General features: G+C 49.0%; 1 protein-coding gene across 1 annotated transcript; it reads right to left on the bottom strand.

The window, feature by feature from the left end:
- Positions 1 to 1,025: 1,025 nt before the first annotated feature.
- On the bottom strand, positions 1,026 to 23,605 carry SPP2 (secreted phosphoprotein 2). The gene is made up of 8 exons (XM_042953429.1): positions 23,143 to 23,605; positions 22,896 to 23,020; positions 16,505 to 16,627; positions 15,230 to 15,337; positions 11,060 to 11,114; positions 10,316 to 10,363; positions 8,037 to 8,132; positions 1,026 to 1,062 (listed from the first exon to the last, which is right to left on the bottom strand). The coding sequence occupies exons 1-7, from the start codon at positions 23,198 to 23,200 to the stop codon at positions 8,047 to 8,049; spliced, it is 603 nt and encodes a 200-aa protein (XP_042809363.1). The 5' UTR covers positions 23,201 to 23,605; the 3' UTR covers positions 1,026 to 1,062; positions 8,037 to 8,046.
- Positions 23,606 to 24,296: the final 691 nt, after the last annotated feature.

Here is a 24,296-nt window from a genome sequence, read left to right as displayed (position 1 = left end):
CGGAACTCTGGGCAATTTTTAATCCAAGCTGGGAAGGGACAAGGGAGGTAAATGTGGTCTCCCCGGAGAGGGGTGTGCGTGTCCCCGGGGGCTCGCAAGAATGCAACATCGTCATGCTTAGGCAGACTGCCAGTGATTCCCTAACAAACAACTCACCTCATTTGAGGTCGGTGCAAAGGACCGATAACGTCTTAATGTACCTCCCATCCAGGAAATGGTTCTCAGGGGCTTGTGACATCTTCACGGAAAGCCTGGGAAACTGACGGGGTTTCAATCTCACTGGTGAGGTGCTGTGTTTGGGTTTGTAGATTCTCACCTCCTGTAATCCCCCCAGGGCACCTCACAAGGGCCTGGCTCCAGGAGAGGCCCCCCCCACCCCCCAACTGCAGCAATCGCTAAGTGGCTTGGGAACACGGACCTCTGTCCTTGGGTTCATTCCCGGCAATACCTGGTTTGACAGAAAGCTGGCTTTGCTGTATTGACGCCCAGGACTGAGAAGTCTGGAGAAAAAGAATCCACAGGGGCATTTGGGTGGTGGGGAGGGGACGGCCTTTGCCTTTTCATCCCTAAATCACCAGATGATTTTTTTTCAGGTCCTTTATTTTTTAAAGTTAACATAAGTCACAAAAGGAAAGACACTATTAACGCCAAGCTGCCTGGGACTGTCTCTTTAAGAGTAAGGAATTTACAATCATTGCATATTAATCTAAAACACGTGTTTGACATGATTAGGCTAAGCATGGCCACTTTGTGAGTCCTCAGCTCCTAAAATCCTTAGGTAATACTAATCTCTTCATGTCATTGCTTCTTATCTAAAAACTTGACAGTTATGCCTGGTTTTATTTTTCTTAACATTTATTTATTTTTGAGAGACAGAGAGAGAGCATGAGCAGGGGAGGGGCAGAGAGAGAGGGAGACACAGAATCCGAAGCAGGCTCCAGGCTCCGAGCTGTCAGCACAGAGCCCAACACGGGGCTCAAACCCATGGACCGCGAGATCATGACCTGAACTGAAGTCAGACGCTCAACCGACTGAGCCACCCAGGTGCCCCGACGGTTATGCCTATTCAAAAAAAAAAAAAAAAAAAAAAATCGAACAGTGAAAAAAGAGGAAGAGTAAGACATTCATTAACGACTGGAACTGATCAAAAGAAAAATTACACAATTCATAAAGTATCTTTCTTCTCTGGAACTTCTATTCCTTCCAATGCATTTTGCTGTAAAAGAGAGAAGGGGGGAGGGATTAGATTCTGTAGCATGCTTTCCACATCCTTGCTATGGAGGCTCAGGGCCCAGCACTCCTGGGTGTATTCAAGGGGAATCCAAGATGGCGCTAGAGACTGGAACAACTATTCAAAATGGTCAGCGTCTCGGACAAAGAAGTGAGAGATACCTGCAGGGGGAAGGGGAGGTGGCCCCAGAAAGGAAGCTCAAGTCTCAAAAAAGAAAGGGCCGGAGGGGGCCTGAGGCAAAGCTGCAGCCAAGAAAGAGACAGGGTACAAGCGAGGCAGCCACCGGAATCAGTAAAGCAGGAGACGGGCCTCAGCTACAGTCATCCATTCATCTGTTCAATAGCATGTGTGCATCCATTAAGTATTGGGGGTTACAAAGATGAATAAAGTGTAGCCTCAATGGAAGGGAGGGAGGAAGGAAGGAAGGAGAGAAAAAGAGAGAGGAAAGAAAGGAAAGAAGGAGGGGGAAAGGAAGAAAGGGAGAGAAGGAGAGAGGAAGAAAGAGGAAAGAAAGGAAAGAAGGAGGAGGAAAGGAAGGAGGAAGGAAGGGGGAAAGGAAGAAAGGAAGGAGGGAAGGGAGGAAGGAAGGGGGAAGGAAGGAAGGAAGGAAGGAAAGAAGGAAGGAAGAGAAGGAGAGAGGAAGAGAGAGGAAAGAAAGGAAAGAAGGAGGGGGAAAGGAAGGAGGAAGGAGGGGGGAAAGGAAGAAAGGAAGGAGGAAAGGGAGGAAGGAAGGGGGAAGGAAGGAAGGAAGGAAGGAAGGAAGGAAGAGAAGGAGAGAGGAAGAGAGAGGAAAGAAAGGAAAGAAGGAGGGGGAAAGGAAGGAGGAAGGAGGGGGGAAAGGAAGAAAGGAAGGAGGGAAGGGAGGAAGGAAGGGGGAAGGAAGGAAGGAAGGAAGGAAGGAAGGAAGGAAGAGAAGGAGAGAGGAAGAGAGAGGAAAGAAAGGAAAGAAGGAGGGGGAAAGGAAGGAGGAAGGAGGGGGGAAGGAAGAAAGGAAGGAGGAAAGGGAGGAAGGAAGGGGGAAGGAAGGAAGGAAGAAATCACAAACTGTAGAGAAACCGGAAGGGACTAGAATACAGTATGATAAATGTAATTCCAGGAATTCATCTGGTGCAGGAGACCCCGAGGACAAGGTGGGGGTGGGGTGCTGTAGCAGGGCATCAGGGGCCTGGGAATGGAGGTCTGAGCCAGACTGGGGGCCCATGGAAATAATCAGCCAGGTGACTCTTCTGTGCAATGTGGAGGCAGAGAGGATCGGGGGACACAGACGTGGACCACACCACGGTGCAGAGGGCCCCATTCCTTGTGTCCCACTCCACTCCTGCCCCCACCAGTGTTAACAATTCTGGCGACATGTGGAGGTGACCTTGAGGGAACAAGATGAAGCCATCATGAAGACACTGTCCACACTGGGCCAGCGAAGGGACAGAGCCAGGAAACTTCAGAGGGAGACAGCAGAAAGCAGTGACTGGGTGGCGGAGGGCAGGGAGGAGGTCCGAGAGGATTCTGTTTCAGATAACCAGGAAGATGTTATTCAGATTAATCTGTTATTCAGATTCTGGATAACCAGGAAGATGAGTTGGTTACAGGAGAAAGACCAGTCCCGAAGGGAAGAACTGTGCCTTGAGCATGTGGCAGGATACACAGATGCAGGCATCTGGCACGCTGTTGGTTAAGGCACAGTCTAGAAACACTGTAGAGGTGCAGTGTGGACATGGAGGGCAGAATGCTCCCCGGACAGATAGGCATCAAAGTGCCGGGGGTTCCTGGGATCACCCAGGAAAGAGAAGACAGTGCATAGAGGAAGAGCTGAGGCCGGAGTCCTGGGGAACACCACCATTCGGGGTGCAGGAGGAACAAGAGAGATCCATGCAGAAGAGGGAGAAGTCTTGGCTGAAAGGAGAGCCAGGAAAGAGGCACAAAATGCAGCCACGAAGTCCAGTGGGCACAGGGAAGGCCAGGGGGCTGGAGGCCCCAAGAGGTGGAGAGAGAGCAGGGCGGAGCCAATGGAAAGAGGAGGCAGCAGTACAGACCCCACTTCTTTCAAGCCAAGTGGGAAGAGAACCCGAGAGAGTAAACAGGAGATGGGGAGGAGCGAGGGGTGGAAACCATTGCTCAGTAGACCCTCTGAATTCTCAGAAATTCGCCTGCTCGCTAACATTCCTTTGTAACCCCCAGATCAATACTCCTGGGGGTTTTGCATTCATTCCAGGAGATGCCCAGGGAGTCTCCCAACATGGGTGCTGTTGGCCATGTAAGACGACGCTCTGCCCCCTGATTGCGGCTCAGACTGTCAACAAGTGTCCTTCTCGCGGTTTATTCGGTGCCACATTTTTGGCATTTTTGTGCTTCGTGGTGGTGATTTTGCGGCCCCCACACGTGGAGCCCAAGTGCCGTCTAGCACTGCTAAGCACGGGCTGTGACGCGCCCCGGGGAGATACGCTTGTGTCAGAGAAACGCGGTTCAGGCGCGAGTTGCAGTGCCGCTGGCCGTGAGTTCTACGTGGATCAACAGTATGGTAAATAAGGTGTCTTTAAACAGAAACACCCATACGTCGAGGTCGTGCACTGACTGGTTGATGAAAGGTGACCAGAGGCTCACAGGAGCCTCACCCTGTACTTCCCACAGGAGCAATGGTTGAGTATCCACTAAATCAGTGTTGGCATCGACTCTACAGATCATAACTACGATGATAATGAGAACCGACTGTACTTGGTAGAGTGATCGTCACGTGTGTGCCATGGATGAGCGTCAGGGCAGACAGAGTACAGGTAGACACAGCCCGCACACAGCCAGGTTGCCAGCTCCCAAGCACCGGCTGGTCTTTTCCATCTCCGATGGAGTCTGGTTCCCCCAGGAGGTGGGAGATCATGAGCAGTTGTCACTCACGGGTCTCACACCCGAATATGGAAATCGCTCAGCCACTCACCGAGGGGCCCGTGTTGTAGGGTCACCCCTCCCACCTGGCTGACGACAGATAGGTATGTGTTAACACTTCCAGTCAACTAGTCTACCTTCCAGCCGGCTGCCTACCTAGCTTCACCCCACACCTGACACATGAATCTTAAATAAATAATCCTCGGGGCTTTGCCCTTTCATGACCTTTCTTAAACATGGAGGTATTGGCATGAGGTACAGTATCACAGGCGGGAAAAGAGAGACACCCAGACATCAACAGTGAAAACCCCAATCTCAACACCCCCTCTGAGAGCAAGACTCTCCGATGATTCCGCTCCCTCATCTACAAAACACAGACAATAATGGCAAAGCTTCATAGGAGTTGTTGCAAGATTTATAAAAGGCAATGCACATAAAGGGTCCAAACACAGACGCAGGCACCCTTGGGAGTTGAGTACTTGTTGGGCAAACTGAGACAATCCTGAGACTGATTCTTTCCACCCTGCAGCTATCCCCAACAGGCCTCACTGGCAATGGCCTCCTTTGCTGCTCTTGGACATAGAACTCCAGGGGTCCGCACAAATCGACGTGGCAACGTAAAGGAAAAGGCCTCGCTCACACTGCTGCGGTCTGGTGTGGTTTGTGACCATCTGGCCACTGCATAATTAAGGAGTGTGGACTATTTAGCTATAAGGATCAAGCAAGGGTTAGACACTCAGAAAGATCCCTTCCAATGTGAGGGTTAGAGCCTGATTTGCATGGCCCCTATATTAGAGGGGGCAAATAAGACAAAAATTCCAAAGCTCTTGTCTAAATATCACCTTTCACGATCTACTCCTATGTACGAAATGATTTTCTAGCAACCTGAAAGAATCCTAGAACAGTGTTTATTGAATCACAAAAACACTTCCTCAGCCCCTACTTTGTTCCAGGAGCTGAACCAGGGTCTGAGGGCTCCAAGCTACCGGAACCAAAGCCTCCGCCTTCAAGGAGCTCCCCACTGGAAGAACGTCACTCACAGCTTGCAAATACTTGTCCTGATTTGGGTCATGCGTGTGTGTTTTCCTTCCTTCCAACCTGATTGAACCTTTATTATGGTCTAGACATTGTCCTTAACTTTATGGTAGGAGCTAAAATAATTAATAAGAATGACAAGGCCATGCATCCCCAAGGAGTTCCCCGTCCAACAGGCACAAAAACAAATACAAAACTAATAATAATAATTTCCTTTGAAGGAAGTGAGCCGAGAAGTTAAGAGAGTGGAACATTGTCTCACAGCTCGTGGTGACAGAGCAGGCTGGGAGCCAGGTCTGCTGGTTCCAGACCCTGTGCTGGCCTTCCCAGGCTCCTTTTGTGATTCCTGGAAATTCAGAGCGCAGTGGGGAAATCTAAAGGTCATGGGAGGCCAGGGACATAACTGGCACTTAACTCAAAGTCAGTGTCCAGGTGAGGACGGCCGCATTGAACCTTTCGTCTGCACGGCCTTTAATTTTTTTTTTAATGTTTATTTATTTTTGAGAGACAGACAGACAGAGCGTGAGCAGGGGAGGGGCAGAGAGAGAGGGAGACACAGAACCCGAAGCAGGCTCCAGGCTCCACGCTGTCGGCACAGAGCCCGACGCGGGGCTCGAACTCACAAACTGTGAGATCGTGACCTGAGCCGAAGTCGGGCGCTTAACCGACTGAGCCACCCAGCCGCCCCTCCACTGCCTTTAAAGAGACATTTGTTAAGCAATCCATTTTGTTATGGAAATCAAATCGAGAATTTGTATTGCAATACATGTATGCCCAATATAATCGTATTATTAATAGATGAAATACAGCCAGTTCATTGAGCATTGTATTTTTCCCCAAGGATGCTCTATAAAGCAAAAGGAAATGATTTAAATTTATAAAAAAAAAAAAGGAATATGATGAGTCCATTTCTTCGTAATGAGTAGTTTCCTGATCTCCATACGAAGCTGGTGTTTATTTTTAGGAGGCACGCGGATTAAAAAGAAAACCTCCCGTTTGCATCTTTCATCCAATACGGCCTCACTGGTAAATTTTCCTTCTATTTTAGTAAAATGTCAGTTGACTTCCTTCAAACTCCGGCGGTTAAAAATTAATTATACGAGCCTTAAGTGATTTTTTAAAAAATAACTATTTCAGGGACCTAACGTGGAAGATTCCATCACCCACTCAAAACTACTTGCTGAACGCTTGCTGCGTGCCAGGCTCCGTGCCGGGCACTTGGGTGGTAGCAACTGAAGCTCCCTGCGCCCTGCGCCCGGGGGTCCCGTGTAACATGATGCGGCAGAGAGGGGACGGACGAGTGCGGAGGCCCCGTGATGAGGACCGTCCTAAAGGGATCAGAGGAGACCGCCCATGGGAAGACTGGACGCCCAGCTGAGACCTGACCAGTGAGGGGAGAGCAGCGAGGGGGCTGTTCCCTGCAGAGGTCACAGCAGGGCGAGCCGGGCGGATGTCAGTACTGCTGGAGCTTAGGGGTGAGGCCGACTTGGAGAAGTGGGCAGGGGCCAGATCGCCAAGGCCTTTGTGGGCCACGCTGAGGAGTTTGGACTTTATCCTGAAGGGTTACAGTGCTGTGTAAACTGAAGCCTGTGAGAGCTCAAGCTTTGTTATTAACTTGTGTTTCCGTGCAAAACTGGATGTGCAGGGAATCGATGTCTGCAATCACATCTGAGAATTCCTTCTAGGCGTCCACTTCCTGATATCCCCTTACGACTCGGGAGCCTTTAACAAGACTTAGCTACAAATGCCCTAGCAACTGGAAATTTGTATACTCGTGAGAGTCGGTGACACTCAGGGCTGGTTTGGTGAAGCAGGGCTCAGTGTTCAGCTCCCCACAGCACTGGGGGCCAATAGGCTTTTCTTCCTTTTGGCTTAGTGCCTGTCTTTTGCACACCTCTGCTTTATCCCATAAGTGAAGTGAGCATTAGGGGGGTTACGTGGAAAGGATCAGAGACCCCTCTGTGCTTCAAGAGAAGCCTGAGGACAGCGTGCAAGGCGGACAGCATAAGATCAGGACCGGAGGCAGGAAAGCATGCCCCGGTCGGTGGTGATGGCGAGCAAGTGATCGGCCAATACCAGAGAAAACGTGCGGCCCAACTCGGTAAGACTGGACCCCTGTGGATGTTGGGAGAAGAGAAAGGGTAAAGAGTCAATGGTGCTCTAAAATTTTGAGCTTGAGAAAATTAGGCGGATGGCGATGCCCTCAATTAAGGCAGGGAGCTGACGAGGAGGTTGGGTGGGACCCGAGAGGTCACAGGTAACCATAGCAACTGCATCCAGTGGGCCTGGATCTCGGGATAGAGCGTGGTAAGAGACGTGTGCTTGGAAGTAACTGCAGATCATTGATGAGGGCGGGCGAGTGGAAGAGACCGCGGAGCGAAATCTGCAGAAGGAAGAGACAGCGGGCTAAGAAGGTAATACAAATCGTCACCGGTATTTAAATTACCGATCGAGGAGAGGCAGGCAGATCTGATTTCACGGATCCGAGGGCTGAAGATCCAGGGTGCGAGGAGCAGAAGGCGAACGAGAGGTGAGAAGGGTAGGCCAGCAGCCGAAGGCCACGGTGGAGTCGAGAAGCTTAGCGGACGGGGGTGGGGGGGACAGTTGCTGGGAGGGGGATGCGTCAAAGGAGCGGCTGTTCTGTCTGTCTGTTCGCTCTTCAACACGTGATGACACCAGTGGTGACAAATACGAGAGATACAGGAGAAAGCTCGAGGTGCACGGGATGGAAGAGGTGACGGAGGGGCAGAGCCTGGGAGGAGACGAGGGGGTGGGAAGGCGAGGACGGGAGCCGAGCGGCAGAGCAGGACATCTGGGGGCCGCGGCGTCCGTCCAGGCGCTCACTCCAAGCGGCTTCTCTTTCTAAATACGCATGTTTTTAGCTGTGTCCCCTTACCTCGAGGCTGTTACTCAAAGCCAGCGTTTGTCCTTGTTCTGCGCCCCTTGTACGGGTACCCTCGATTCCCGGGAGGAAAGATCCTTCTCAGGCTCTCTGCAGACGGAAGGACGGATAGGCTCTGTCATTCACACCAACATCTGAGATGACATGGGCCCCGTGACAATAAGTAGTGGGAAGGGTCGTGACCGGCATAAACAAACCCACACTGCCGAGGGATGCCAAGACAGGATGGCTCCGTCTGCCCTACCCGGCTGTCCCTCCCCCTCCCCTGCGAGACATCACAGCTGAACCCATGTGTGTTTCTCTCCACGTGTGACCTGTCCCGGCCACTACTGTAAGCCTCAAAGGCAGGCACTGTCACATTTGTCTTTTAGGCCTCCGTGAGATCTGCCCAGTGCTTGTCACACACATTTGGTGAAATAAATTAAGTTGTCGTCTTCAAAGAAATCTCGGAGACGGATGTTCAACCGCATCCGTGATGTTCCCAGGGCCCAACACGTTTTTAAAATTCAACTCTGGAATTATCTTCTGAGCCATATAAGAAGGCTCAGTCACATTAATTTATACGTAAAATAGTTTTGGTCCCAAATGGCATTTTCCCACTGTAGTAGCCAGCCTCCTCCAAGATGGCCTCCTGGAATTCACACTTGGGTATTCCCCTCCTACACTGGACCAGAGTTGGTCAGTGTGACTAATAAAATACAAAGAAGTGGTGATATACAACTTCCAAAATTAGGGAACAAAAGACCGTGTCTTCTGTCTCCGGTGCTCTGCAGCTTACTCCTTCTCTTCCTGTCTCTCTCTCTGTCTCTCTGTCTCTCTCTCATCATTGTCTCTGGGGGAAGCCAGCTGTCATGTTTTGAGGACATTCAGACAGCCCGATGGAAAAGCCCACAGTGGGAGAAACTAAAGCCCTCAGTCCAAGAGCCCATGAAGAGTCAAGGCTTTTTACAACCACGTGAGTGACCTCAGAAGTGGATCCTTCAGACCCAGTCAAGCCTTCAAATGAGATCACAGCCCCAGACAATACCTTACCTGCAGCCTTGTTACAGACTGTGTCAGAACCACCAGACTAAACTGCCTCTGGGTTCCTGACCCTCAGAAATTGTGATATAACAAACATTTGTTGCTTTAAGCTGCTAAATTTGGGGGTAATTTGACACACAGCAATCTATAACTAATGTACCCAAGTTGGTTATTACTCTGATTAATCACATGTATTTTGGCTATTTCCAAAACCAAATCCAAGGACACCCATTTTCCACCACTACAGCAGCTTGAAAGAATGGGCCATAGATTCTGAAGGCAATTCCAAAAAAGAAGTGTTCAAAAAAATGTCCTCAGCAATGGTCGCACTGTGCAAATAATTGTATGTTCTCCCAGACAACACAGAGGGTGTCTAAAACTTTTTGTTTGAAATCAAGCCTCGTATTGTAAGCCCCGGCACTTCAAATAAATTTCAGTATGCCTAGTGAGGATCAAACACCGGGCTCAACATAATATTATTATCTGTGTTATTCATTTTAATGAAGAAATCCAAAATAAAGTGGATTTCACAGCTCTTCCAGAAAATAGCACTGGCAAAAACAGAAGCTTTAGAGTCTGACAGATCTGTATCAAGTCCTACATTGGCAATGTAGCCTTGGACAAACTCCAGAAACTCACTAAGCCTCAGTTTGCCCATCTACAAAATGGGAAGGAACACCGTGCGACCTCCCAGGATGGTTGTGAAAGACAAAGCCGTGTCAACCAATTAGCACTTTTGCATATGCATTTTGCATTTTGCATATGCGATTAACACCACGAATTACCATTTATCTCGTCTATAAAAGCAGGTAATACAACACCTGCCTCCCAGAGCTATTAAGAAGACTAAACGAGGAAAATGATCTGTAAAAAGAGAGGAACTATGGTCTTGTTAACTTCATCTGCGGGCCCCAAAACACCTTTGAAAGCGGATGACAAAGAGGTGGTTCGAGAGAGTTCACGCTTTTTCAGAAAATGCCCCAAAGTGGGGCAGGAGGAAAGGTCGATGCTGACGTCCTGAGCCAGCTGTGATATTTCGATTCCTGCTAACATTTAAGTAAGTTTTCATGCCTCACGTTTTACCTTTTCAGTGATTCGCAAAGCAAGCTTGTGCAGTGCTGCTCTTTTCGTTTGCGCTTAAAATATTTTGTATTTCGGGGGTTAATCTACTGTGAAATGGTGCCAGCAGAGTCTGGCTTGATCCAAAAAGAATCTGCTGGTGCTGCGTGGAAAAAAGTAGGACCACTTACCGAGTGACCGTTCACTGCGTTCGCTTCTGGACTTGTCAGGACTGAGATCTGTAATACAGGAATGGTCATCAGGCAAGGCCCCTTTCTCCATTTCCAGAATGTTCTGTGCTTTCATTATTGACGCCCCAAATATGCCTCCTTTTAAGCGAGAAGCAGTGGAGGATCAGCAAATAGTTTTGTAGCTATCAGCACCGGGAAAAAGGCTCAGGGAGATAAAAGTGGCCCCTAACCCTTTGAACCCTAACCACGGAAAGGAAGGAGGGCCCTCCCTCCCCAACCGAGACTCTTAAAGAGATGGTTGGTTCTCATCACGTGGCTTCAGGATGACAGAATTCGCCCTCGATCAATTAGATGAGCTTTAGTCCAGACCCTCCAGCCACATTGTGGCACACCTGGGTCCTGTAACTCAGCCTGTGCACCCAGGAGGAAATAAGCCTGTTCAAGTTGAGGGAGCCTCTCGAGGTGTAAACTCACATCTGCTCTGCTTGTTTGACACCTCAGATGGAATCATATATGGAAAATCTCTGCATAAATATAAAGAGATACCTAAATGAAAAGCTGTATCATTGTCGTCTACTGGTAAGAAAGGAACAAAAAAAAATGCTCATCTTCTGGAAATACTATAATTGTTCAACGGCTTGTATAGTGTTTCCAGTGTTAAATGACTCACTAACAGAGAACTACAATATAAAGTTGTTTCAAGAAAAAAAAAAAACACATTAAAAAGAACAGATCTCAACTTACCAAATAGGTACATATTTCTCCATGTAGAGGATCCCAATATGTCCCCAAAACCCATCTAAGTCAATTTCGGCATCAGGATAGATCAGCACATGAAAGAGGGAAAAAAAAGACATTGTAAAAAATGCAAATATTATCAGGAAGATTCTTAGGTATTATGTAATTCATTTTTAATGAAATAAGGCAATATATTGTATTAAATAACTTTATGTGGTGTCAAACATGTGTGTCTAGGAAAGCACATGGGGAAGAGCAAATCACATGACGTTTAAATCGCCTGAAAAGCTTTCCACTGGACTCAGACGTGCTCCCAAATGTGGGGGACCAGAAATATGGCACCTTCCCTATGAACTTGCAGACAGACTGCATTTGGATCAGATGTGGGGGTTTTCTGGGTATGAAGTTCCCCTAATGTGTTCAGTTAGGGAAAGGCTTGCACAAATAGACTCCATGAAGCCACTGAATAACACACAAAGACTTGCACACGAAGACTCGTAGCATCATCGTTCATAACAGCGGAAATAACCCAAGTGTTGATCGAGTATTGAATGTGTAATCGAAGGTAGTATATCCGTACAATAGAATCTTACTCAATACTAGAAAGGAACGAAGTACCAATACATCCTACAGCAGGTAGGAACCTCCAGAACATGATGCTTAGTGAGATAAGCCAGTTACAAAAGGACACATGTTGTATAAATGGCCAGAATAGGCAAATCCGTAGACCCAGAAGGCAGATGAGGGGTTGTTGGGGGCTGGGGGAACGGGGAGCACAGAAACGGCTGCTAACTGGGTGGCTCAGTCGGTTAAGCATCCGACTTCGGCTCAGGTCACGATCTCACAGTCTGTGAGTTCGAGCCCCGCGTCGGGCTCTGTGCCGACCGCTCAGAGCCTGGAGCCTGCTTCAGATTCTGTGTCTCCCTCTCTCTCTGACCCTCCCCCGTTCATGCTCTGTCTCTCTCTGTCTCAAAAATAAATAAACATTAAAAAAAAAAAAAAAGAAAAAGGAGGGGACCTGGGTGGCTCAGTCAGTTAAATGTCCGACTTTTGATTTCAGCTCACGTCATTGTCTCTGGTTCACGGGATCAAGTAGCAAGTGCTATGAGCACAGAGCCTGTTTGGGATTCTCTCTCTTCACCCCCTCTCTCTCTCTGCTCCTTCCTGACTTGTGCATTCTCTCTCTCTCTCTCTCTCTATCTCTCTCAAAATAAATAAATAAACTTGAAAAAAAGGCCTGGGGCACACATGACCTAAGCCAGGCCAAAGGGAGTCATGCCAAGAGGCATGTCCAGTGGAGCTAGAGAGAAATGCTCCCTCTTCCTCCTAAGTTAGAGCATCTGAATCTGGAGCAGCCTGTGGCCTTGCTGAAAGGAAAAAGCTCGTCTACAGTAGGAGAGGGAAGCAGGGAAGAGAGGGGAAGGGGGTGGGGCTTGGGGGAGAGGGGGGAGGGAAGGGAGGGAGAAGCTGGCCCAGGTGGCATTGAAGACTCCCAAATGAACGGGTCCATGAGGTGAACTCCTCCCCTTCCTTTCTGGGAACGCGATCCAGGGACTTACCCATTTTGGCTTCGGCGACTTGTAGTTCAAGTTCTATCATTTGCGACGGAACACAGTCGCCTCTCATCCCCTGAGCTCAGAATTCCATTCTGGTTATTCTTCCTCAGTTTCTCCCTTTGGACTTTGGACTGTTTGTGGGTCTCCTGGCTGAAGCCTTAGGCAAATCTCATCCCACCTACTCCACATCAGGATTTGCCTAAAGTCAAGTTCCCCATCAACCTACAGGCATTAGCGCCGCACTCTGGACGGTGACTAAACCATTAAGTGGTTGACTGTGCACTCGTGTGCACATAGAACCCTCTGTTCTCTCTAGATTTCTCTTTCCAAATCAACCAAAAATCATAGAAACTAAAAATCAACCAAAAATCATAGAAACTACCTATAATTCAAATATACATTTGACTAAGGACAGCAGAATGTTAGCAAATTGAGACATTTATTCCCTCATATGTCCTTACAGCTTTTATACTTCTTAAAATCACGTAAGGGAAAACTCCAAACTTCTTCTATTGACAGTTTCTCTCATCATATCCTTGCGAGATATCTTCCCTTTGATCTAAGTCCTTAGTCTTCGTATTTTGGATTTTTCAGTCTTATTCTCCATGGCTTAACCCTTTCTTCACATTATATTCCTTTCCCTGGAAATTTTTCTATAACCTACATATGTTTTTCAAACGATCTTCATTTTCATTACTCCAGGATTTTTTTTTTTTGGTTTTATTTCTTCTATTTCCTACTTCCAACAATGATTTCTTTGTTTGATGCCTAAATTCATCCTAGTCTCGTCTCTTTTATGTTTCTTTTTCTTTTCTTAATATGAAATTTATTGTCAAATTGGCTTCCATATCTTTTGTTTCTAATATCACTGCTTATTTCACTGAAAATGGTTAGCAGCTGTTTTCTCTTTTTTTTTTTTTTTTCTGTTTCATATACGAAATCTACTTCAGAGTTTCCAGGAATTACTTGAAATCTCCATCTGCTTTCTTTCTTCCTTCGAATTACAGAATCCTTGAATTTAAGGAGTTCTTTTTTTTTTTAATTTGCCCCTAATTCTTTATGATTTCCTAATCTTTGGAGAACATCCACCTGAGGGTTTATTTCAAAATCTTGCTTCTTTCAGGGGCTCGCCTAACTTGATGTCAGAGTCTTCTTATAAAACTCAGATTGGAAGACAAGCAGACAGTCCACTCTGCTACGAAAAGTTGCAACAGATCTGTCGGTTGTGCGATCAGAATTGACTTACCAAACCAGTGGTGGAAGAGGGATTAAATGGAGGGGGGCAGTTACTGAATTCATTTCAACACGTTAAAGGCCACAGAATGAACTAGAATCCATTTCTCAACACTCACTGCTAACTCCCGGCTCCCGTTAGCATTCCCTGGCACCTGTCCTGTCAGCCTCCTGGTGCCCCCACCTGCTCTCAGCCATCAATAGGCCCGTCGTCATTAGGATGAGGCCAGGGATCCTAGACATGACCCTGGAGGTCCATTCTGCCTTTGTCTCCAGATCAACCGTGTGCCTCTGTGCCCGTATTTTGCTCATTGCGGTCATAATGGTTTGTGTCCCTTCCAACCCACCAGCTTCTCTTGCACGTCAGAGTACTCCCTGATGGTCCCCTTGTGCTTGGAATCACTTTTCCTCCTCCCCTCCACACTTGTCCCCTTTGAACTGATGGACATTCTTGATGTGAACGTCAGTTCCCCAGGGAAGCTCTCCCTGAGCCCAGACGATCTTCTGTCCCCTCAACATGTACCCCCCAAACGCTTGCCTGGTAGTCAGGATCAACCCTGCTGCCCGGAGCCCCCCTTACTCATCTACAAACTCCACACGGGTCAGGACTTGCTTGTCTCGCTTCTCACTCTCTCCCCAGCTGTTCCTATAAAAAGCCACAAAATCCACATGCACAAAATGCTTGTGAAACGCTGTGCTTGGTCCTCGTCGTTTCTGGATTAGCCGGGCCACGGATGTGTGAGTGTGTCAGCTCAAAAACACATCAGGCTTTATGTAAGCTTCAGTGGAGTCTGGAAAAGGAAGTCCTTCATACTTGTCCTAACACCCAGGAAATAGATCTTGGAACCAAATCAATTTCAGCGCAGTTGCGAGGCTGAGGGGCCAGCCCGCCATTCACCAAGCATCTCTCATGGACTAGACGCTGGGCCAGATCTTACTTGTCCACCAACTTACTCAACTCTCTCAGAACGGTCAGATGGCCTTTACTGCCGGCATCTGGCTGGTGAAGAGGTGGCCGATCACGGAGTTAAGTACCCTGACCTGGACCGCAGAGCTGCTAAATGGTTTTGAACTCTAGTCCAACAAAAACGCCCCTCCCCTTTCCTCCACTAAACCACAGCATCAGTGGCCTGCACACTCAGTTCTAAAGCTCTAACGATTTACCAATTGTTGCTTTAAGCTCTCTGTTTCCAACTCTCTGGGAAACAAAGAGAGAGAAAGAGAGAGGGAGGCTGGAGAAGGAAGGGAGACTCCAGCCAAGTGAGCAAAGCTGTGTTTGCCCCTGCCTGGGGATACTCAGTGACTCTATCACATGGGTCTGCTTGTCACAGACCCACACAGAACCTAGAGGGTGCTGCCCCGGGGGACACCAAGGCCCTGGTCCTACCTCTTCGCTGCTGTTAGACTCAGAACTGGACGACCAGTGGCAGCGAACCCACACGTCCCGCACCTGCTCGGCAGACATCTGCACCGTGCTTCTGCAAACAACTGCCGGCTGGAAAAGAAAACAGTGAGCTCCGTGGCCAGCGGCTCCTAGAAAGGGTTAGGACCCATCTCAGAGATCAGGTGATAGCGTAACGCCTGACAGAATGATGCAGACGGAAAGGGGAAATTCACAGAGGCACCTCGTGTTCCCAAAATGAAAATCTCCCAGCAGCGAAGCAGACACAACTGAAATACCTGAAGATGTGTTGTCAGGCATGTGGGTATCACGTGTTCCCCTCCCCGTGAGCCCTGAGTGAGCTGCCCCGAAGTTTCCCAATGGAACAAAAGGAAGCAGGAAGAACCCAAGGCCTGCGTTCTCCTCTCCTTTGGCCTCAAGAGTCTGTTAGGAGCGGACGCTGTGACACTTGGGTTTGAGTCCTTCTCCCAACAGTCACAGAGAAAAGTCTCATGAAACAGGTGGAGAAACAAAGGATTCCCTTTTCAGAATTTACATCATTGCCAAGCGACCCTGTCATAAAGTAACAAACTCATAAAGTAACAAACTGATAAAGTAACGAACTCATAAAGTAACAAACTCATAAAGTAACGAACTCATAAAGTAACAAACTCATAAGCTCACAAAACCCTGAGAACTCCTACGTCTTTAGGCAAACACCTTGGACAGCAAGAGTTGGCCCGGTGGTGGTGGCCTGCTCGTCCCAGACACCTGCCCGTGGGTGGGAACAAGTGTTGGGCCACGTTCTGGCCACCGGGGATGCAAAACGGAACACCCCGTGGTTCAGTAGAACCAGAGCCAGGTGACATACTGCGCGACAGCCTACTGCAAAATAGTGTGACTCACACCAAGGACACAGTTTTTAGATCAGTTTAAAATGGACCTCGAAACACCTCTGGAATTTGCCTCTGGGATTGGCCTCTTTGAGTTCAGTTTGCCTGGAACCATCATCACACCCGGTTCAAAGAGCAGGAAACTGAGGCAGCGGGGTTAAACAATTGGCCAGGATCACTCAACACCACGGAGTCCAGAGCTCAAGCCCTCAGCCACTGAGGGGCACTGCGCCCCTGCGCAGGGAGCGCAGCACGGACACAGTCAGTGCCTCCCAGTGTGGCCGGATGCCAGAGCGTCCGTGTGACGGGGCACAGCTGCAGGTCACGGAAGAAGCGAGGCGCTTCTGCAGGTTAATTTCTGGGATACGGCGTTTGCCGCTGCACTTACCATGTAGTAGCCCCTTTGGAAGTCACAGGTAGAAGGGTCTTCTCCAGATTCTCTCCTGCATGTTGTCTCCCGAATGCCAAACTCTAGGTCCATGCTCAAGCTATCCTGGTCCAGGACATAGACCTTCACAAAAACAAAGCATCAGTTTGCCATGGGTGAGCTACTGGGGTTTGCAATGCTCCAAATGTTTCTCCCTGCACAGTAAGAAAAAGTTACAGAGTCCTCCATGGTGAGAGCTTTCTGGACTCACAACCTCCCAGTTCCCGGCCCTCAGTCTGAGACAAGAAGAAACGTTTTTCCAAAGGCACATGATACTTCATTTAAAAAAACGGAGCCAGAACTTGGGCGTTCTTGGCGGGAACTCCAAGGTCGACGTTGCTTACGACGACTTACCTTTATAACTGATCCTCATGGCAGATTCCGTTTTTCCCAACTTGCCTACTTGCTCAAATTTATTTATAACCCCAGAACCGAGGTTCAGGGTCCCTTTGCAGTCATCCACACGCGTGCGCTGAGGATTTGAGTTGTCCTGCGCCCATGTTCCCAGCGGAGATCAGACAAGGGAGCGCTCTGTCTTCTTGTTTCTGCTGTCGTGCTGTAGACAAACGCCCCTTTCCTGCTCTTTTTTGGACCATGTTTTTCTCATTTTTGTGTTTTTTTTCCCTTGGTGATTTTGCTGTTTAAAATGGCCCCCCAGGTGTAGTCTTACAGTGCTGTCCGAGGCTCCCAAACACAGAAAGCCTGGATGTGCCGTACGGAGAAAACACGCGTGTCAGACAAGGAGCAGTGGTTCAGTAGGTACTAGTTTAGTGTGCGTGGTGACTGCATAGAACGCAACCCCTGCAAATAGCGAGAATCAACTGGGTGTATTTTTAAGGGACATTTTCCTAAAAGAACGCCCCATGACTTCTTAATAATCCCCGAAATAAGAAATTAAGGGGTAAGTTCAACCCTTCTGCACAGTATTGTCTAGTCCTGCTTCCTGTTTGATCACTTCTGACCCATAAATGAGGTTGCACAATTGTCTACTCCTTTCCACCAAGGGTGAGAGAGTGGGGGAAACTTCCAAACTCCCTGATGAATCTGCAATGTTCTGATGACACAGAAGTCCCGTGACTTAATGACTGCCCGCTGTGTGCCCAGCGCCAAAGGCAGAGCAGGGAAGATTCCATGCAGCTTGGATTCCAATTGGAGTGCCACACAGTAAACACGGTAAAGGAAACTAAGCAAGGTCGTTCTAGACGGTTACGGTGTTATGAGGGAAAAAACAACATGGTGGTGGGGATGGAGAGGAGGAAATACTGGAGACAACGTGCCAGAGAAATCCTCCCAAGGAAGAAATATTTCCCACTGAGGCTCATAGAATGGGAAAGAGCCCGTCGTGTGGGGAAAAAGCAGGGCCAATGTCCTGGGGCAGAACAAGTCCAGAGGTTGTGGCCGAAGCAAAATGAACAAGAGAAGAACTCTACACGATGATGTGTGAGAGATGGGGTGTGTCCGGTAATTGATGGCCCTGTCGCCCATGGGACGGTGTGTAGATTTCATTCTCATTGCAATGGAAAGTTCGCAGAAGGATTTAAGAGCTAAGATGTGAGTCACGACGACCACTACAAGGAGAACCCAAGGTGGGGGGGCGGGAACAAGATGGCAGCGGGGAGGCCAGACGGGAGCTGCCACAGCCCAGTACCCGACCACACACCCAGGCTCCAAAACTCAAGTCCCTTTCAGTCCTTGAGCGACCTTATGGCAAATCAGAGTCAACAACACGTTCAACCGACTTCCCAGTGAGGAGACGGTGGGGAGATGTCTTTCTGAGAGCACAGACCATTCACACATAGGAAAGAACAGGAACACGTAGAACATTTTGTTTGGAAATAAGCAGCAAACCCCAAGCCCGGGATGGGGCGCCTTCGTGCCTCCTTTTTCTTTTTCTTTTTAATTTTTTTTTTTAATTTTTTTTTCAACGTTTTTTTATTTATTTTTGGGACAGAGAGAGACAGAGCATGAACGGGGGAGGGGCAGAGAGAGAGGGAGACACAGAATCGGAAACAGGCTCCAGGCTCCGAGCCATCAGCCCAGAGCCTGACGCGGGGCTCGAACTCACGGACTGCGAGATCGTGACCTGAGCCGACGTCAGATGCTTAACCCACTGAGCCACCCAGGCGTCCTTTCATGTCCCTTTTAACACTGGGTGAGGCGTGCTCATAGAAGTAGAGCTTTCTGGAAAGAAGTAAGACTAAAAATCCAGCCTCTGCAATATTTACTACCTCATTTACTCGTAATTTTAAAATATTGGCTAATAAATCGGAGTCTCGTAAACAGAGAGAGCTCTCTTCTGCTGGACACCATTGGTGGGACCCTCTCACCGATCACACTTCAGCAGTTTCCCTGAAAGCGACCCAGCGAAAGCCAGCTGGAGACACAAAGGCTAGGTTGAAAAGACAAAAATGTGGGAATTTTGGAGTACAGATGATTTTATTGAACTCTGAGATAAGTTTGCAACCATTTTTTTTTTTTTTTTGCATCTTTAAGCACCTTTAAGCACTCTGTTCAGAATAAGGAGGAAAGCCTAATGGTTTTGCCTTTTCACGTAAACTCAGTTTCAACCATCGAATTTCCTCTCTGTGTTGTTTGAAAAAGGTGGGACGACCTAAATGCCCCACAGTAAGGAATCAACTAGAGGAAATCCAAAATCCAGCATCTTTGCTGAAATAAATTGTAGTACTTCACGACTGACGTTACACTATGCTACTGTGTGTCGTAAAAAAACAAACAAAACATATTTTATTCCAATATATGAAAAAGATCCAAAAAGGCATTCTCCCACATGTTCATAGTGGTGGTCTCAGAGGAATGGACAATAGATAGTAGTTTTGGTGTTTTCTTTCTCATTGTATTTTCTGACTTTGTATAATGAGAATATTTTGGGTTTTTTTATTCCAAACAGAAACAAAAATATACAAATGCATAACAATTCTTTTTGGTGATTATAATGGTTCATTTATGTGTCAACTTGACTGGGCCACAATACCCAGAGTTTTGGTCAAATGGATATTTGGATATTTCCGTGAAAGTGTGTTTTGGATGCAATTAACATGTAAATTGGTGAATTTGTGGGGGGCGCCTGGGTGGTTCAGTCGGTTAAGCATCCGACTTCGGCTCAGGTCATGATCTCACAGTTTGTGGGTTCAAGCCTCGCGTTGGGTTCTGTGCGGACAGCCTGGAGCCCGGAGCCTGCGTCGGATTCTGTGTCTCCCTCTCTCTCTGCCCCTCCCCTTCTCTTTCTGTCTCTCTCTCTCTTCCTCAAATGTAAATAAACATTTAAAAAGTAAAAAAAAAAAGTAAATTGGTGAATTTGAGTAAAGCTGATCACCCTCCTTAATGTGGGTGGGCCTCACCCAATCAGTTGAAGGCCTAGATGGAACAAAATTGCCTTTTTCTTGAGCAGGAAGGAAATCTGCCAGCATCCTGCCTTCCGACATGAACTACAACGTCCGCCTGCCAGCCCCCCACCCCCGCCTCTGCAGAGTTCGGATCTCTCAAACCTCCATCCACATAGTGTAAGCCAATTATTTAAAGTAAATCTCACTCACTCTCCCTCTCTCTCTCTCCTCCCACATTTCTTTCTCTCTCTCTCTCTACACACACACACACACACACACACACACACTCACACTATGGATTCTGCTCTGGAGAAGCCTAACACGGTGATCATTTAGGTTTTTCCAACTAATCCTTACAATTGGACAAAAAGTAAAGATCAGTTACACCTAAGAATAATTTAGAAAGCAAAACAGTGACAAAAAAAAAAAAGAAAAGAAAAGAAGATGAATGGTAAAAACGGACAGAGAGGGGCACCGACATCAAAGGATCCCAAACCTTCCGTGGCTTTGCTTACGGCTGTCCCAGAACCCAGCCACCCCCATCCTCCCCGCACCCACCCCAGGCTCAGCTGCCCTCCATCACCACCTGCTGCCTAGGATCGCTGGCCCAGCCTCCTCCCTGGCACCCCACTCCACTTGGTGGCTGGAGAGACCTTCCCAAGTCCAAAGAGCTGCCTGCACGTGTGTGCATGTTCCATTGTCCTTAAAACAGGCTTCAAGCTTCTCAAAGTCATGCTCTAGGAACGTCCCCAATCCAGGCCACCTCTCCGACCTCTCTCTCAAGGCTTTTGGTCCTCCAGGTTCCCCCACGGTCTCCCCGCGGATGGAGGTTCTTGTCACTGACTTAGTCTTCGCTCACATATGACGGCGGAGGCTCCCACCCCATCTGACGCTGCCCCAGCCCCAGCTCGCCCACCCCTCCCTCTGCCTGTTCTGTTTCCGCCCCACCCCCCCTGCAGTGCTCCCCACCCTCCAAAATGACCTTCATTTGTTTATGTCGTTGTCCAACCCAACCTCCTTTCCTACCCTCTGCTCCGTCCCCGATGGGACCTGAATTCTGTTCTTTTCCCCAGGACAAGGCCCGTGTCCACTGTCCTCCCTGGCCCGTGCCCCTGACAGAAGCATCTGAGCAGGTCCCATGGCCACGTCGGAGGTCACTGTCTTCTCCTCTCCCGTCTTTTTTAAACATGGGCTCAATTCATGTAGAATCAATTGCCTGGGTTGGGGCGCCTCGTCCTAGCCCATCGCCACAGGCCAGATTTCCATGGTGTCGGGACCCATCCGTAAGAGGGTCCGTCCCGAGCCCTTGCTCACGTGACAAACCACTAACTTTCTTCTGTGGTATCAGTGGGTTACAGGTAAATTTAAAGCTTATGTCTGTAAGCACCGAGCCCCTGACACCACAAGTAGATTTCATTAAATGCGGAAAATGGAAACCAAGGCAGCCGGTGTGAAAGAGGGGAGTCCTTTATTCTGATCCTTACTCTTCCAGAAGGAATTCACCTTTCAGCTTGGGCGCTGACCTATCTCCCAGTGTCCCTGAACCACGATGTCGGGGCCAAGTGACCACCCCCCCCCCCCCCGGGCCCTGACAGCCTGCTCCTAGGCTGGGCCCCTAGCTGACACACAGCCCATCATCTTCATGACCTAGGGCCCAACTAGAAACGTAACTGAGACAATTCAGTTAATTTCCTGGGAATCCGGACGTGAGAAACTGAGCCAGTTTCTGGACAAAGGTCAAGAAGGATGTGCTGTATTTGGAAACCAGGGCTAGGAAAGCCACGAGTTGCGTGCCCTCCATGGCAGGAGAGGGAGCAAGCTAAGCGTGAGCCAGGGTGATGCCCAGTCCTGGTGGGAGAGGCGAGTGGCAGGCAGAGGGAAAGCAAGGCCCTTCTGCCCCTGTGGGGGCATAGCTGCCGCCTGGACCCCTGGTTGCACTCCCACCCCGATGCCCTGTGGCCTGGCTGCACGGAGCTCTCGGTCTTGCGACCTGCCCCTTTACAGACCCTCCCCCACCTCCCACCTTAGCGCCCGCTAGCCTGGGGGCACTTCTGTTCCAACCGGGCCCAGGGCCCAGGACCATAAAAGTAGGTCATGAAGTCCCCTGGGGACGGGGGAGGGGAAGGGGACTTGCTGTCCGGGCTTTGAAGCCTCTTTCTGTGTTTCTTTCTTGGCCGATCACAGACTGAGTCATCGGAAGCCCAAGAAAGTTCATGTTTTCCCCATTTCCCGAAGCTAACAGGAAACAGACCATTACCAAATTGACAAAGGAAGGTGGGATTTCTTTGGCTTAAAAGCCAGAATTTATTTCCTCTGAGGGCGAGGAGGGGGACCTCCGCAATCGAAAATAAACCTCATTTCTAATAAAGGAGCAGTTCCTCATAGAGAACTGCTCAAGAGGAACCGGGCGGGGGTGGGGGGGGGGGGGGGGGGGGGACCGTGGACTCAGAAGCAGGACACACAAACGGCAACATCTGGAAAGAGGAAGCCAGGCCAGAGGAGGGAGGGACAGAAGAATCTGGCATCCGAAGTGGCTTTGAGGGTCTTATGACAAGAACGGTAATTAAATGCTTTCTCATCTAAATAAACAAATAAATAAATAAATAAATTTTTTTTAAAAAAGTCTGAAAAGAGGACTAGCTGTTATCTTTCTAAACTGGAAAAAATTTTAAAGGGCACCCAACAGACGAAAGGAAAAAAAAAAAAAAAAGAACACAAAGCGGCAGAAAGAGGAATCAAGAAGATGGAATGTGTACTTACCCTTTTCCGTTTTAATTTTTTTTTAATGCTTATTTATTTTTGAGAGAGAGACGCAGAGCGCAAGCGGGGGGAGGGGCGGAGAGAGAGGGAGACACAGACTCGGAAGCATCTCCAGGCTCGAGCTGTCAGCACAGAGCCCGACGCGGGGCTCGAACTCACGGACCGCGAGATCATGACCTGAGCCGAAGTCGGCCGCCCAACCGACTGAGCCACCCAGGCGCCCCCCCAACCCCCCCCCCCGCACTTACTCTTTTAATTGAGCCCCTGAAGGCTCGAAACAGATACGGACTCAAGGACTGGGCGTTGACTTTGGCCACGGACGCGCTGAGGGCTTCCCGCAAGGAGGACGGGTCGTAGTCATACACCGGGAAACCTGGACGTGAGTGGACACGGGGGACACAGTGAGACAAGAACCCCAACCCCCCCGCCCCCGCCCCGGGCCAGGACGGCACCTGCAGCATTAAGGGCAGGGGGTCGTGGCGCTGAGCTGCTTACCTGCACAAGACAGGAAGTTCATTCCGAGAACCAGAAGAATCAGTATCTTCGTCACCATCTTCTCCGTTCGGGGAAGAGTAGTTTTAATTCAGAGGCAGTGAGATCGTTTCTCGGCGTTGGACGAAGTGGTTCCTGATCACGTGTGACCTGGCCTGCTCTCTCGGCCTGCCTGCTGCTCCCCCTGCCTCTCTGGCCTGCCTGCTGCGGCTTCGACAGAAACCATTGATCCTGGGGTCAATATTTACTGCTGGCTTTTCCTCTGGAAACGTGCCAGGTTGAGGCTACTTTTGAAGTGTTGCCCTCAGTGGGGGACTGTAGCCCACGGCCAAAGACATCGGGAGGTCCGGGGCCCCCGCGTGTGCTGTTTGTTTTTCCCTGTCTTAATTTCATCCACATGTGCTGCTTCGGTCTCTTCCTTTCGGTTGCATGTGTAGAAGGAGGGGGTGTAATCGTATTCTCGGCAAAACCGTGCATTTAAAAATTTTTTTTTTTAACGTTTATTTATTTTTGAGACAGAGAGAGACAGAGCATGAGCAGGGGAGAGTCAGAGAGAGGGAGACATAGAATCTGAAGCAGGCTCCAGGCTCTGAGCTGTCAGCACAGAGCCCGACGCGGGGCTGGAACTCACAGACCGCGAGATCATGACCTGAGCCGAAGTCAAATGCTTAACCGACTGAGCCACCCAGGTGCCCCAAAACCGTGCATTTTCAACGGTCGTCCCTTTGGTTCCCCCTCCTGTTCCTAAAGATCTTGCGGTTGATGCCATAAGGAAATGGTATGGCTACCGCAAGACGTTTTTGGAAATGATGGCGGTAAAGGAGATAATTTGATATATAGGAGCTAAGTGTGTCAGGCAAGTACACGTGCAGCAGGAAGCTTCCTGGTGACCAGGCTCCTCTGCTAATGGACCTTTGTGCACATCACCTAGACCAAAAGGTGTGCGCGTGCTGATGATTTTCACGTGGTGTAAGAGCCCAATGTCGCTGGCGAGTCTTAAAAGCGACAGATACTTTATAGTCAATGGTGCGTGTTCATGCACGAGAAGCTGCGTTGTGCTGTGGCTCAGGAAGACCTAGCCCGGAATCTCGGCTCCACACGCATCAAGCGTCTACCCTTGTGCACAGCACTCGATGCCTCTGAACCTCAACTTCCTC

This window comes from Panthera leo, chromosome C1, assembly GCF_018350215.1.
Source record: "Panthera leo isolate Ple1 chromosome C1, P.leo_Ple1_pat1.1, whole genome shotgun sequence".
NCBI classification, from domain to species: Eukaryota; Metazoa; Chordata; class Mammalia; order Carnivora; family Felidae; genus Panthera; species Panthera leo.
Note: the sequence above shows the minus strand (reverse complement) of the source record. Positions and strands in the feature narration are given on the sequence as shown.

Bases quoted from the DNA above. Each gene is read 5' to 3' on its own strand.
- SPP2 (XM_042953429.1), bottom strand. From the start codon at position 23,200: ATGGTGACGAAGATACTGATTCTTCTGGTTCTCGGAATGAACTTCCTG. The intron at 11,115-15,229 runs GTAGGACCAGGG...AAATTGACTTAG, and splicing joins AGTCTAACAGCAGCGAAGAG to ATGGGTTTTGGGGACATATT. The intron at 10,364-11,059 runs GTAAGTTGAGAT...CCTGTATTACAG, and splicing joins GAGAAATATGTACCTATTTG to ATCTCAGTCCTGACAAGTCC.